This window comes from Felis catus, chromosome C1 (assembly GCF_018350175.1).
Source record: "Felis catus isolate Fca126 chromosome C1, F.catus_Fca126_mat1.0, whole genome shotgun sequence".
In the NCBI taxonomy this organism is placed as follows: domain Eukaryota; kingdom Metazoa; phylum Chordata; class Mammalia; order Carnivora; family Felidae; genus Felis; species Felis catus.
Genome location: NC_058375.1, coordinates 128,850,904 through 128,867,766, shown reverse-complemented (window position 1 = coordinate 128,867,766; position 16,863 = coordinate 128,850,904). Strand labels below are relative to the sequence as shown.

The 16,863-nt window shown below is 36.2% G+C and overlaps 1 protein-coding gene across 8 annotated transcripts in view; it reads right to left on the bottom strand.

Moving 5' to 3' along the window:
- THSD7B (thrombospondin type 1 domain containing 7B) overlaps nt 1-16,863 on the bottom strand; it is a 1,583,202-nt gene that overhangs the window by 177,785 nt on the left and 1,388,554 nt on the right. For all 8 annotated transcript variants that reach the window (XM_045033714.1, XM_045033716.1, XM_045033715.1 and 5 more), the window contains one exon: nt 14,981-15,159. In XM_045033714.1, coding sequence (XP_044889649.1) covers nt 14,981-15,159 — 179 coding nt within the window. The remainder of the gene's footprint in view (nt 1-14,980; nt 15,160-16,863) is intronic.

Genomic DNA, 16,863 nt, shown 5'->3' with positions numbered 1-16,863 from the left:
AGTGTGTTGCACTGATTTATAACTTAATTATCCAAACATGAGATATAGGTGACTGTTTATTTGCTCTCTCCAGACCACAACCATAAAGGGATGAACCTGGCTATTGATACCCGACTAGGTACAGGGCAGGAAGATAACCATTATACTGACAGAGTCTGTCTAAAGAGGACAGGCATTCTCAGATTCACTTCATATTTGCCAGATATTATTTTCACAGAGATATTAGGAATCTAAATTTTAAGGCAAAAATTCCTATTTTTAAAATCTCAACAATTAATCAAAGACAGACCTGGTGGCAAACACTGATCACTCTAAATAATGAACTCAGCAGTCTATAACTTTCTAATGGATCACCAGATTAAATGATCTGGACTTGGAGAAAGTTTGTAATATGGTGGGGTTTCCAAAAACCTTCCCCAAAATCCTCACCAGCAACATACTCAAGAATGATGTTAATAGTGACAGCTACTACTTATAGAATGCCTAATGCAAAGCCAGGCACTTATTGTTGACCATGTTGTCTTAACAGCATTTATACTTTCAAAGGTTTTCTCATGTATAGGAAAGCTTTCGGCCTCGACTGTCAGTTTTCACTTTGCCAGTCCCTTTTATAATAATTTGCATCAAGAAATCTATTTATGCTTCTGCATGGTGACTTAACTGTGGCAAGTATAAAGTATGTACATGTAGATTAGAGCAATTTACCTGATCTGTGGAGGGATTAAATCTTGGCACAAATTGTAATTAAGTGAGTTAATCTGGTTCCATATTGATTCCAAGCCTGTAATTCAATAACAGGTTCTGGGCAAGTGAAAGTTGAACCTTTTTGAGCAATATGGGCATCAAGCATGAAACTCTTCTGCTTCTATGCCAATAAAATGTCATCTCTTGATTATGACTTCCTTTATAGCTTTTCCATAACTCCTTCAAATGGTATTCTAGATGGGCTATAAAGTAGTTAATCAGAATAAATTAAAATTTGTACTTAGCACTAAAATGTAAATTAATTGTAGGTTTTCTCCCAAATCTAACCATTTTAAACATCTGGTATATATATTTTAGTGCTTCATTCACTCTAATGGTGATAATTTTAGCAAGTTGTTAAAACTACTTTTCACTTCCTCATCATAGCAGTTCAAGGGATGCAGCTAATGTGTCAGCATCGAAGCATCCCTTACAAACTCATTAGAGAAACAACCAGTCCTCTTTGGTTCACCGTAAAGTAAAATAGAGCAGAACGTTATCATCTGCCCACTGCCAACCAGACAATGAAACCACTGGCCTTACTGTGAAGAAAGTTTAAAGTTTTCAAGACTCAAGGGCACTGAGTACAGAAAATTAATCTTTTCACTGCCATGTTTTATACTTCTGAATATCAATTTTCACCAGCTGTGATAGTTTCTTTTGTAACATCTGCTAGAGAGTGGAAAAGATGAATAGCAATTGTATTTAAGCATAGTGATATTTTTTTTTGATGATTAAGGCCAACAGAATTATGGGAAATTCATGACTTACAAATGATATAAATTATATAAAGATTGAAAATGCTCATAACTTACTTTTAATTAAGTAATAAGCCAGAACAGATTTTTTGGTAGTTTTGAATAATGTGCATTTCAAATGACAGGCAATAATTCATGCAAAGAGGATCATATACTGAGTTCAAGATGTTCATATTTCATTTTTACATTCCAAAGCTGTTTCAATTCAGTTTTTCTTTTAGATCTTTGCTATCCCTATTTTGCTTTAAATAGCCAAATTGACTGATTGTTTCCTCACAATCATTCAGTATTTTACTCAATTATCTTTCTTGTTTGGTTTCCTAGATATAGAGGACTTCAATTCTAATGTGTAGAGCTTTGGGGTAAAGGGGACAAGAGAATCCAGATAGGTCTAGGTTCATGTCACCAAATGCTTCATTTTGGTAAATGATTTTCCCTGGACTTTACTGAACTTGTCATTTTTTTAGCTTCATATGGACATAACTTTAGTCACTACATGTACAAAATGTATCTTTTTTAAAAAAGTGGAAAATACAGACTAACAATTTAATTTTCAACAAAAATGGTGTATGGATGTACTGCTTATCTGATTTGAAGCTCGCTTATTTATCATATGGACTGAGGCACTGGAAATTTGGTTATGCCAAATAACTTGCAAATGGAATGATACCCTTGTCCCCCCTCCCACCCCCCGCTCTCCCAAAAAAGTGTCAAGGAAGGGACAGGCAATTCATATCCTCATAGGGAAAGTATTAAGTCATTTTTCTTAACACACGAGAGACTTTCAGATATTCAATTACAGACATTAATTTTTCCATCTCAATGTAAGGCTTAAAAATGTTACTTAAAACTAATTATACTCTTACCAAATTCAATGTCAAAAAGAGTAAAATTAAGAGTATACAGTGGACATTTTAGTTCATTCCTCAAAATACATTCTACCCCAGGTGATTCTCTGGTCTAAGAAAGAGTTCCTTCTCAACTGATATACATTAGCATCCGAAAATGTAATCTACAGTCCAACAGCTTTGCTACCATCTGGGAGCTTGTTAAAATCACAGTCCCTATCCCCTGGGAAGACAACCGCCTGCATTTTAGCAAGATATGTCACATGATTCACATGCACATGAAAGCACTGTCCTACCACCAGGGTCTCTTAGGTGGATTTCACGTGTGTATTAGACACTGAATCTAGGGTCTCAGGCCATTCACTCTTGCCACAGACAAATTCCAACACATATTCCAGCTTGACAGATGAATATTACTGTTTTTTATATGTACTGTGAAGTTTAAAAAATTAAAGGTTGGAAAATATTTGATTGAGCTAATCAAGTTCATCCCATGACTCCTTCCAGAGATGGCGTAAGAATGGACATAAAATCCAACTTCAGCCAATGAAGCATGAGGCAGTCTTTTAGGGGAGTGAATGAGGCTCTGGGAAAATTTTGTTGTTCCTAAGATGCCCCAAAGGACACTCTCTTAGTCTTCTGATCATTGCTGTAACAGGAGGCTATGCCTGAAACTGCTGATGGCAGTTCCTAACATCCTGAGGATTAAATCAACACAGAAGATGAGAGAGAGAAATTAAGAACAACTATGTTCTTGATAACATTGCTGAGTCACAGAATCAACCAATCCTAGAGCATGCATTACCATTGGATTTCTTATTACAGGAGGTAATGGATTTTCGTATTTTTTTAACGCCAATTTAGTTTGAGGTTTCTGTTAGTTGCAAATCATCCTAATATAGAGAAGGAATAGATAATTTTGCTGATTGTGTCCAAATTTCTTCATGCATTTTCAAAGGTAAAGCAGTTCTGATGCTATAAGCATCTAGAGCATTATCATCTATAATTTCAATCTATCCAACCACTCACTTGAGCTTCCAAGAAGGCAAGTTCCCAGTGGAAAGTGAGCAGTAAAGTTTCAATGAGCATTATTGAGGTTTCCTCTGGGCATATCATTTATTCCAAGTGTTTGCTGAATGAATGAGTGAGTGAATGAATGAATAATGGCACAAATGTACAGAATTAAAATTGCTCTCTAACACATTTATAATTACTTTGAATTCCATTTTATTTTTACCTCTTCTCTTTTTGAAAGCTACCAGGTCTCATTAAAAATTACTATTGCCAAGAAGTCCCTGTCAATATCATACACTTAACATAATTTTGCCTGCTACATTTCTATAGCTCTCCTCCCAATGTCATTAATTATATGGCATGGAAATACTCAATATTTAAATAACGCAAAGTGTAATATATTAACTACCATATCATACCACTCCAAACCATGGGTCCATGCGATATCTTATATTTTTCTGTGTATTCAGGGGTATTTGCACAGCCAGCAGTTATGTCCCCTCATGCCTAAGGAAAAGGGAGTTTCACAGAGTCCATATATTCATTTAAGTCATCTCCCAAAAGAGGTCACTTCCTCATGGTAAGGCCATTGCCCTTTAGCAGTACAGGGAGATTGTCAGAAGGGAGTGTTTCAGGCCAGAGTATCCTTTATTTGTTTTCCTAATAGAATAATGACCATGTAGTACACATCCGTGTCCCTGATATTTCTCACTGCATTTCTCCATGAATATCCCAGCTTCCTGGCCCTTCAGGTCTGATAAAACTTGGGCATAGATTTTCCAAGTCTCCTAGAGTTCCCAAAAAGCTTCAGCTTTTGTGGTCACCATGGTTTCTGGCTTAATAACACACCTCTTGTTGAAGAAGCACTTCTTATTTTCTTCCCTAGTGTTGCTTCCTGCATTTAAGAACTATAATTCTTGTTTTTGAATCCTATATCTCAGGCTCTGTTTCTGGGAGAACCTAACCTAAAACACTGTTACCACTTTTCAAGGTGCTTATCTAGAACCCGGCAGTATATCTGTTTTAGGGGTGGCATGGAGAGGCAGCCAAAAATTAAAAACAAGAATAAATGAGGAAACCATATAGTGGGAAAAGGAGAACCAAGGAAGGGTAAATGGGAGGAGCAAGGGTAAATAGGGTAAATAGGTAAAACATTTAGAAGGTGAATTTGAGCAAAGATTTAAAAATACAGAAATACTATGCATATGTCAAATGTCTTTTTAAAGGAATAAAATGTAAAATTTTGGATCAACAATGGCTTAAATACAACTGTGTTCTCTTGCTCCAAAACAGAGCAAAGCAACAGCAATTTCATTCTGTTATTACCATTTTGGTTTATGACACATGGAACCTACTGGCCCCCATTTGACACACAGTACATTGGAGAATTGCTTCAATTCAAACTTTTCTAATATTGCTACTCAAATCAATTTACCTTCAGTTCCAAGGGTAACAAGATTGTTGTCTATTAGGGTGGAAGATAGTTTTGAACAACCCTTCTCCTATTAGAGAATATTCTTTTGAGACAGACTTTGCAATTGGTTCCATACTTTCATGCTTTCAGCACAGGTAATAAGCACAGTGTCCCTTACTTTGCCATCTAAGAGAAAGATTTCTCTTCAGGAAAGATAGCTACACCTCTAATCAGCCTTGGATGGTCTATATTTAAATAGCAGTGGAGCAGGATTGTAAACCAGCATAGAGGGAATTTGGGGAGTAGCTTCCAGGGAAAAGGCAATAGAGTAAATCCAAACATCCACCTTCATTAAAGAATGTTTGGTAACTTGTAAGTTGAGTCAATTTTTGTTAAAAGGCAGCACGTTAGACAGTCCCTTGATTTAGCTGATCAGCCTGAAAATGTGACTTCTCACTGTCTACAAGAAAGCATTGTATGAGGCCTGTTGGGGAAGATGAAACACAGGAGTGGCTCCCTCCTCCTAACTCATAAGCAGTTTCCTTGGCCTAAGTGATTTGCTGACTTGAAAAGGACTCTGAGCTGGGAGACATGTGGTAGGGGCAGGATCATTAAATATCTTATAAACTATAGTAGAGTTTGCACGTTACCCCAAAGGTAGCAAGAGACCCATGAAAGGTTTTATTTACGACCAGATTTGTGATTTAGAAAGTTCACTGGGGTTGCTGTGTGAGGAATTGAGTGGAGGGGAAGAGAGGAGAGATTAGAGACAGAGGAAAGGTAATGGTTATAATGGCTGTTTTAGTAGACAAGTGAGCAGAATTCAGCCACAAGGGAGTGATCCTACACTTGTTCTCTTTAAGAAGACTTGGGGGTAGACACCAGTCACTGATATTCTGTCAAAGAGCACATGCGGAGATAAACATTTAATGTATCCATGTGACTTCCAGACCCCTTTTGATTAGTATCAGACAGGTCATACTTCAGGTCATTATTTAGAAGTATATACTATTTGCATTTAGGATAATCTGAGATAATTTACAAATTAAAATGAAAAATCAATTCTCTACTGAAGTTGAATTTATATGCATGTCCTATGACAGAAATTCTACTCTTAGGTATGTACTAAACAGAAATGCACACACATGAGCACCTCAAGACATGTACAGGGATGGTCACAGTAGTGTTATTTCTAATATCCCCAAGTTGGAAACAACCATAATGTCTATCCAACAACAAAAATAGGTAAGACGTGGTATATACAATAGTATGATATACATAAGGACATAACAGAGCAATGTCAATGAAATATTGGTACAAATCACAACATGGAAAATGTCATAAACATAATACTGAGGAGGAAAAGGCAGGCCCAAAGAATATATAGTGCAGAATCCATCTACAGAAAGTTTTTTAAATGAAAGTTTTTAAATGAAAAATGAAAACCAGGTAGAAGTTACCCTTTTGTAAGAGATACTTACATGTATAAAGGAAATCTCCACTTGTAAGAGTGCCTCATTCTCTGTACCAGGAAAGGGGGGGCGGTGACTCAATCTCTAGAAACTCTGATCAATGGAGAAGACAGCAACTTAAATATGTATAACAACTATGTGTTTACTGCACTTTTCCTGGTAGCCTGCCATAACTAACTCCCCAGTCCTAATATCTTCTTGGTCTTTAGCTCAAGATTGTATTTAAGGTGATGACTTCCGGCCATTTCAGGGAGTTACTCAGTATTTCTAAGGTCACTCCCATGTATACAGGAAGTATATGGTTATTCAACTTTTGTTTTTGTCATATTAATCTGTCACATATGGTTTTAATTCTTCGACTAGCCAGAAGAATCTTGAAAGGTAAAGTAAAAATTTCTCCTCCTCAACAACAGTGTTGGAAATGTGAATGGTAGTTCTACTTGGTGAAAGGAAGGTAGTAAGAAAGGTGGAGCACCAAAGGGCCACCTGAGATGTTGATAATGTAGGATTTCTTAACATCAGTGGTAACTGAATGAAAAGGTTCACTATGAAAATTCATAGAGCTCTGCCCAGAATGATTTGGCTATCTTTCTGTTGTACTCTTTCATAAAAATGTTTAAAAAAAAATAAAGATCCAAAGAATCACAAATTCATAGGAGATTAGTCACAAATATATAAAAAAGCTATGTTTCCTTTTACCACTAAAAAAAAAAAAAATGCAGTGCTGAACAGGATGTTTAGCAATAAAATAGACTTTCCATATAGGAAACAGTGACAGTAGCTTTTACTATGTATCTAAGCTGAGTTACTACTACCAAAATATTTGACTGCAAATGTTCAAGTAGCTAAATGTAAAAAGAGAAACAATCTGCATAACTTAGTTCTAAAAGGCAATATGGTATAGGTAAAAGCAAATGCGAGTTGTTAACAGAAATTATGTGTTAGAGACTAAGGAAAAATAATTCTACCTAACATTTTTCAAGCACATACTGTATGCCCAAAGAGATAGAAAGTTTGTATTTTCATTTTCTATTAATGAATACATATGAGGTAGTTGGCATTATTATACCCATTTGACATTTTATGAAACTGAGACTCAGTAAGGTTAAATAATTTTCTCCTATTCCCACAGCTAGGAGATGACAGGGCAGCATTTTACCTCATACCTAATAGTCTCTTTAATCTCCTACATACATCAGGGTGGATTTGGGCAAGTCATTACACCTCTGTAAGCCTCAGTCTTCCCTTCTATGAAATAGGAGGGTTCTCCCAAGTCTGCTTTTAGTACCAAACAAACAGTGGTTGTCTTAACTGTTTGGATTAGGAAGGGCAGCCTTGCAGAGAAAGGCAACCGCAGAGAAAATCTTTTCTAGAACTGATCTCACCAGAAATGGCAGCCTCAGTGACAAGAATCTCAGTTCTGGCAGTATTCACCCACTTACTCGCCTGAGCAAAAGAACTAGCAAAAACAAACCTTTGTTAACAAATACACATTCTTGAATCCCTTTACTGTGTAGACTACAGTCTCCAGAGCAGGGTCCTGGGAAACTTTTTAAAACACCCTCCACTCCCATGGTGATTGTTCTATTCTTATGATCAATAAAGGCTATGAAAACAATGAACTCTGGATTTCAGAAGATTTAGATAAACTTCTCAGGGAGACCATTTTTATCTTGACTCTTAAGTCACACAGAAAAAAAAAAAAAAAGAAAAATCATGATTCAACAAATGCTTTTCTGTAGGGATTTATCCCAAGATCCAGTCAGGATCTAGGTAACTTGTGTTCTGGGATATTGGGATAAAGCTTGAAATATCTAAAGGGTACAAACTTTAACTAGTAGGTAAGCCCTGAAGATTTAATGCATGGTGATTATAATCAATACTCTATTACAAACTTTGAAGTCGTTAAGAGACTAGATCATAATTGTTCCTACCACAAAAAGGAAATGATAACTATGTGACATGAGAGATATGTTAGTTAATGCCTTGATAATCACTGCAATATATAAATGTACCAAATCAGCATATTGTATGTCTTCAACTTATACAATGTTACATGTCAATTATATCTTTAAAAAAACCTGGAGAATTAGCATGCCATTAAAAAACAGATATTCAGCAAGTTCATAAGTTCAACTTAACATTCTAAAAAGTATGTTTGATATAACCAAATCTGGTGGTTAAAGTCAAAAGCATATTCCTTCAATGCCTGAAAAAAATGAAAAAAAAAAAAAAAAGAGCGAAGTTTCCATTCTGTATTTAAAGCTTAAATGACAGAATGATTCATAAAAACTTAAAAAGTATGTTCTGCCACTATTTTTTTAGAAAAATACTTGAGAACTTCTTACATACTTGGTTAAGAAGACAGTTTTCTAAAATTGCAAACACAGACCATGTGATTTCCTATTAAAACTGACTTATCCAAAGTAGTATTTCAGGACTTCAGGAATTAAGGAGCTAAGGAGGTGTGGGAACACAGTGAAAGAGTTACAAAGACAAAATTTGACAAAATTTACCTGCTTCATAATTTAATAGCTGTCTGCAGCCAATCCTGAAATTCCTGCCTAGGGACAGTATAGGGGCTAAGGGCAAGCTGCCCTAAGATGGGCCATTTTGGCATGAAGATTACTTCAAGCTGAAACCAATCAAGACCCTATGGGCTCAAAAGAAACGTAGGCACCTCCCTTAACTACAGAAGAATCTCAACTGGAGTTCTTTCCCAAAATAGTAGTTATTCCCAGAGATAAATTTTATCTGAGTGATCCATCCACATGGCAGGGCAAACATCTAATTATCAAACATTTGCTCCTCTTATCACCCCATGAATTGCACTCCTTTCCCCTAAAGTCCCAGACTCCCACCCCATTCTCTTTAGTTCGGGATGACTCCATTTTGCCTGTCTTTGGAATTTCCACATCTGTGTGCATCTCCCATTCATGCACTGTTAAATTTGATTTTCTCATGTTAATCTGTCCCATGTCAGTTCCAGTCTTAGTCCAGCTGGAAGGACCCTTGAAGAAGACATGAATTCTTGCTCCCAGGCAACAGCACTGGGGACATTTACCAAGCCAGCCTAATAAAGCACATTCTAGAAGTACCTAAGAATATCTTGAACAACTGAAAGTGATTTTGAATATTTTCAGAGTAGCAATGCCTAATATTAACACAGTAAAACACAAGACAAAGTGGACAACAGGTAAAGGAAAAGTTATTTCATGAGTTATTCTGGCAGCTCTCAAAAATGATCAAAAGTCCAAAAGATTGTAACAACCTATGGGGTATTACTTTGGAATGATCAATAATAGTTTATGTGGAGACATCAATGTGGGGGGAGAGAAATCTCTTAAGAAAAAACAATTTTGGGGGGACCCAGGTGGCTCAGTTAGGCATCCACCCCTTGGTTTTGGCTCAGGTCATGATCTCATTGTTCCTGGGTTCGAGCCCTGCTTGGGATTCTCTCTGCCTCTCTGTCTCTGCCCCTCTCTTGCTGTCTCTGTCTCTCGCTCAAAATAAACAAACTTAAAAAATAACGAGAACACCAATTTTTCTTGGAAATGATGACAGGGCAAGAACAGAGAAGAAAAATTGCATCTCCTCTGAGCTCAGCTCAGTGACATATCACAACTTGAGAGCAGTCTGGATTGGCAGACAGGCATAAAGGATAAAAAAATGAAAGAACACTAGCCCTTACGAGCCATTCCATGCTGCCTCTGAGATGGGGTGCCATATACCTGAGTTTTGGAATAATGAGTACTATGTAGGGGAGAAGTGAAATGTTCTGGGAATATCTGCCCTATTAAATCCTCCCAAATAACCCTGAGGAATGAATCACTGTTTCTCTTGATTTATGGCATATGATATTTCCTACTTAAAACAAGATTTCATCAAAGGTGCAAACACCAACACCACACAAGAATGGTATACCTGAATGTACTTAATTATGGATAAGCTTGGGCTGCCTTCCATATTAATACTCAAGAACAAGACTTCTTACTCCATTACAGTCTGGGTCTCCTGCCAACATATTAAGTCCAAAGTGAGCAAAACACTGCCAGGAATGATTTGGACTAGCCTAGGATGAGTGGGAGTTGGCCTGGTCAAAAAGAAGCAAGAAGCCAAAACTGGTTAAGCCAAATTAAAGCTCAAGTGTAGCCATATTTTTCTGATAAACAGACATTCAGATAGAATGACAGTTATCCTATTTCCACATCATAACATGCTACTGTTAATTAATGAAGCAGTATTTAAAAGGAGCATAAGCTATTTATCTATAGAAACCTTTTTTTTTTTTCATCTTAAAAGGTCTTCTAAGGAAGAAATATTCATGTGAAAATATTTCTATGTTTCTTTGGAAAGAAAACATTCTTAAAAATCTTATTACACTGCTGTGGAAAATAAAATGCACTGTAACTCTATTTTCAAATTTAGATCCCTCCTCTTTGGTGAGACAACACACCTTTAAAATGGCAATTGTTTCTAGAAAACACATTTATTTTATATCCTCTCATTCAGTTGCAAACATAATGAAAACTCTTTTAAAATTGTATTTAAGTAGATAGCATGTATTTTAAGAAGTATAGGTAATGAATCATAATGTATGATTTTTTTTTTGCCCATACATACTGTGAACACACAGATTTGCACCCTATAAACAAGATATAATTTCCTAGAACACTCTTCCCTTCAGTCATGTGAAGAACTCAAGGGGAAATGTAAGTCCAGTAGAGCTCTAACTTCCCCATACTTAATCTTCTATTAAGGAGACTTTCAAAAGAAAAAATAACAAAAGTATACAGTATAAGTAATTCACTCAAGACATCACAGACTATAAAAAATTAAAATATATTATGTATTTTTTTATGCACAGGAGAGTCAAAGTATCTGCCAGCTGACCTGATAATCCAATAAACCATTTACAAAGTTTCTGCCTTGATTAGAGTTTTGGGTAAACTCTATGCTGGAGCTGCAGGGTCACAAATATACTTAGTAGAAAGCTATTCAAGTAATGCTGTCACTTTGGCACTTCTAGAGAGAAAGCTCTCATGTTGATAGGTTTGTTTACAAGGGAGGCTTTTTATGAGAGATTATAAAAATTGATTCCACTAATAGATTCAGAACAGTTTATGAACTTGTGTACATAACAGCAACCCTTTATTTTTATTATTATTTTTTTTAATCACAGAGTTATGTTTCAATAGGGATTCCACATCCAGGAGTTTTCAGAGGAATCTTGAAAAAATTCAGGCAATAATAGTTTGGAGGTTCTTCTTTTTTCTAGAAGGGCTAATTTTTTTGAGTATTTGAATGACACATTGTAGCAAAGAGATCAGGTTCTAACGTTTTTTATAATGGAACTAGCTACCTACTCAACCACGAGATTGTGACCTGAGTCAAAGTGGGACGCTTAACTGAGCCACCTAGGCTCCCTGAGAAGCCTTCTTTTAAAATAAAGAATCCAGTAAATACAATTTGACAATACACAAGGTAGTGCACTAGTGGCTAGAATGAGTTACACAGTAGAAAGACTTTGCCCTCAAAAGACCTCCCATTCTAAATAAAGGAGAGGAATGAATAAGCATATGTAGGTATGCTGATATTTACATAGGCATATGTATTATATATACACCAAGTTGTATATGTTTATATATATTCATATATATATTTATGTTTATATATATATATATATATACACACACACACACATATATATACACACACATATATGAAGTATATGTTGGGCTCAATCTGACATATACAGAATTTTCCTCTTGCATAAGTACTAAAGATATGTGCCTCTCTTACCGCTAAAATTTGGTTATTATTTTTAAGCTCTTATGTGAATAGAGGAGGAAGTATAACCTGGTTCTAAAAACAGGAAAATAAATCCAAACATGAAAACCAACTGGAAAGTAGACAAATAACCTAAGGCCAGTAGTAAAAATGAACTTTACCAAAAAGCCTTACTATACCTCTAACTAGATCATACTTCCTCAAATAGTGATCTTTTCTAAAGAAGACTTGCCATAAATAATAGAAGTTGGAGAATATTTCCTCAACAATGAAAATTCCTGTCAATTTATATTCAGATGAGTTAAGAAAATATGGCTAACTTCAAAAATATTTCTATATATTATATAATGCACATACACACATACACATACACACACAGGGGTGCTATCATATTTAAGAGTAAATATGTAATAAAGTCAGCAAGATCGCTTTCCACAAATCTACTTACAGGTAAAAGTATGCTTGCTTTAGAAAAGGAATTGCTCTGAGGAGAATTTTTTCTCCGTTTAGGATTTTTTACAGCAGTATTTCCCCTTGCTGTTAACAGACTTGCAAGTGAGAGGGAAGACATATTACATGTCGCCTGGACCAATTAACTTAGGTTAAAATATAGAGTATGGATTAGGGTGAAGTTTTTCAATTCAAGTTGAATTAAGCCACATACATACTAACTATCTGAAACTTCTTTATAGCAGCATATATGCCACACTATATTTGATTTCTTGTCATTCAATCCCAGGATTCATTTCTGAGTGTAACAAATGAATGTCTTTGGAACGCTAAAATTCCCTTCTTGAGCTTAAGAGTTAGAAACACCTCTTGCAGACAGGCCCATCTTCACTTAATTTTTGCTTATGGAATTTATCTATATTATTCTTAAAGTTGGACTTATTATTTTTAAAAAAATATGTATATTTTTTTTATTTTGAGAGAGAGAGAGAGAGAGAGAGAGAGAGAGAAAGAGAGAGAGAGAGTAGCCTCAGAGAAAGAGGGAGACAGAGAATCTCAAGCAGGCTCTGTGTTGTTAGTGCAGAGCCTCAGGTGGGGCTTGATCTCACCAGCCATGAGATCAGAACCTGAGCAGGAACCAAGAATTGGATGCCTAATTGGCTGAGCCACCTAGGCACCTCTGGGCTTTTTTTTTTTTTAGCTTGTACTACACTTCTTAAAGTTACCAGTCTTATATGTCAATTAAGCATTTTGAACAAGTTTCCCTTAAGTCACAACAGGTTTACATCTTATTCATACTCTCAAATTTGATAGACACACTTCTACACATTTGCCTTTGCATAGTGGAAATACAGTCTTAAAGTCTGCATTCCAATGAAGTTCCTTTAATCCCCTGATAATTTCTTAGTTTATAAAATTAGCATATTGAAATTAGTGTTTAACACTAGTGTTATGAAAGCTTAGCTTCCATAGATAGTTTTGAGAAATAATAAGAATTGCCATGCATTTTTTACAGCTTTGTAGTTATTTTCCATTCTAAATGCCTGGAAAATCCCCTAGGGAGTGTCACATAGTCCTCATACATAAAATTCACTTGAAAAATCTCCTTGTAATCATAAACCTGTATTATACCTTTCTTTGTACTAAAGTAAGGCTGATCTCCTTATGCCATCTCTGCTATGATTATTTCCCTCCTGTTTTTATTACTCATATATCTAAATCTTCCCTTCACCAAACTACTGTTCATGTGGAGTTTTTGGGTCTGTTTTGTTTTCGCAACCTCTATGTTGATTTTATGATCTTCTGCTTTGTCTTCCCCAATAGGTTTACAATAGCTTTGAGAGAAGAAACTATGGTCGCTATTTTATGATATAACCTTAAAAAACAAGACTAGAATACTGTCATCTTACAACAGAACTATTTTTGGATGGAATGGTAATTTTTCACTTTTCAGTGAGTTATGGGTCTTTTAGCAAAACTTAGGGAAAAATAGCTAAAGATACTGGCCTCAACTTGACAAATGACACCTACTTATATGCATGCTATTCAAATTAATTAAGAATAAACATAGATTTCCCTTCTATTAAACAATCTGTATGAAAAACCTAATCAAAAGGGGGTTCATAGCGCAAAAAATTAATAGAATTAGTAATAGAACCTTGTGTAGCTATTCTGTTAAAATACATGCATGATCACAAAGGATATAACTACACATATAAGACAACCTTCACCAGTTTAAGAATAAAGAATTTTCAACTATCACCATCTTGTGCTCCTCTTACTCAATTGATTAAACACGTATGTATCAGTCCTAATCTAATAACCATTATGCATCATGGGAGAAATCTGAGGTCTTTATTATAATTCTTAACTAAATCTTAGACTGTTATATGGGTAAAGCCAACTAACATACTCTAATCAACTTTGCTTAGGATGACAATTTTATTAGATGTCCATATGGAAGGGTATCCTTTGGGGTTCCATTTATGAAAATAGCTTTGACTTTTTGGGAACCAGAGAAATAGCTCAGAAAAGACATGAAAATCTGGAAACTTTGGTAACATTGAGAAGAAAGGAAAATTAGATCAAGAGTTAGGTGAAGGAAAATAGAATCCCATTTTTGGAGTACATGTATGAGACCACTAACTATACTTACTTCCATAAAGTAACTGACATTCTCCCAGATTATTTATATTTAAATACATATATACACACATCACTTTTATAATAACATTAATCAAATTATGCTTCAAAAACATTTAAAAATCAAGAGGATTTAATTTTTTTAAGTGTTATTATTTCTAGTAATACCAGGTTGGTCTCTACCTAGGAGCAGGCAAGTCTTCTATTACTAACTGTTATATTACTTCATGTCCTCCTTACCCCTCTCCTGAACTATTTGCAACATGATAATGACTCTGATTTCAACAAGAAATTATCAAGTGGATAATTTTTAGCTCCGTGTTGTTGTTGCTGCTTCAGGCACTTTACCTGATTCTTGAGATCCAGTTTGGGACATGGGCGACCTCCGTTGTAAGGTTTTTCTTTTAGCCATTTGGACCGAATTCGCACTCCAATCCCACAAGATGAACTGCAAGACCCCCAACTAGACCAGTCACTTAACTTGCAATCAAACGGGCATGGGATGACACATTCTTCTTGAATATAACCTGAAAGAAAAAGATTTAAGGGAGGAAAGTCTGGTCAAAATGTACTGATAAAGTTTACTTTCTTTTTCCAGTATCATAGCTCAGATTGTTCAATAATATCACTGCAATGGTTTCAGTGATTTTCTACTCAAACAGATCATCATTTTAAGAGATAAGTACATATACTTACATCTGCATTCCAAATTTGTGCCATCTAACACTTGATAGCCAATTCTGGGAGGGGAGTAAAGAAAAGTTCACAGTCCTGCTCTCTGTGATAAAGAAATAAAGTGGTTCAGGGCAAATGATGGCACCATATCCTCTCACTGACCCTTGTGTTCTATAATTCCCCAACTCCCCATCTGGGATCAGGGTGCATAAGAGAGTCCATTTTTCTTAGTGTCTTTCATCTGCCAAGCTTTAACTAAGAGAGCTCTTGCTTCTCACTTCCTAGTAGTGTGGCTTGGAGGTGGAAGGAGGACAGAGAGTGGACAACACAATAGCAAGAGCAGGATATTATTAAAAGATGAACTATAGGAACAACGAAAGGTTGAATGATGAGATTATACTGCAATCAAGAGACATGGGTGGAAGTACACAGGCAGATGTTCTAGCTTACCTGGCCTTGCTCTTGTCCCCAGTCCACTTCTTACTACAGTCTTTCTCTGGAGGATCTCGTTACATAACTATCATCTCTACTGATCACTACCAAACATATATTTACAATTCTAATCTCCCTACTAACTTTATAAGACCTACTGATACATTCTAATTGGATGGCCAATTATCTCCAAATTCAACGTATCTAAAACTGAGGCCAATTTCCTTGAAAAACATGTTACTTCTCTTGTATTATTCATTTTAACTAAGTGCATCATATCTGATCCCTGTACCCTGGTGTGCATGCCTATATAATTTCATCCTTTTGAGTGTGGGCAGGACCTGTGAATGTAACAGGAAACCACTCCCATGATTAGGCTATGGTATGTGGCAAAAAGGAAGAGAATTCACTGATAATAATACATCAAATTAGTTGTTTTTGAGATGATCAAAAAGGAGATTGAGAGTTTGGCCCAATACGGTGGCATGAGATGACCCTGAATTCACCTCCTCCATGGAAACACCAAATTTACACCTATTTACATAGCAATTCCTCCTGAAGAACTGTGGGCTGACTTAACAACTTCTGCACAACAAAGCAGACAACATAGAGAATGGCAAGAGAGATGGCAACATGGTAATTAAAGAAACCCCAAACCCAACACTGTTAACTACGATAGTATGGAGGGGCCATAAGTAGGTTTGTCTACCTGGGGCACAGAAAAAAACCAAACAAGCCATGGTTTAAAAGAGCAACTAAAATAAAAAGGAGCCAGGCTTAGATCTCTGCCAAACAAAGCTGCTGAAATTCTCTCCAGGTTGGAGGGGCGAGAGAGCATCACAGTTTACATTTCCCCTCCATCTTGACAACATAGACAGAAGCAGGGTCCAGGCATCCTAGTCACCCTGCCACCTCAGCAACCCCCTGGGCACCCAGCCCACAATAGCTCCACAAAAAAGGCCAAAGTTTAAAAGAGCAACTTGGATGGCTCAGTCCTTTAAGTGTCCGACTTGAGCTCAGGTCATGATCTCACAGCTCATGAGTTCAAGCCCCCATCAGGCTCTGTGCTGACAGCTCAGAGCCTGGAGCCTGCTTCTGATTCTGTTTTCCCCTCTCTCTCTGCC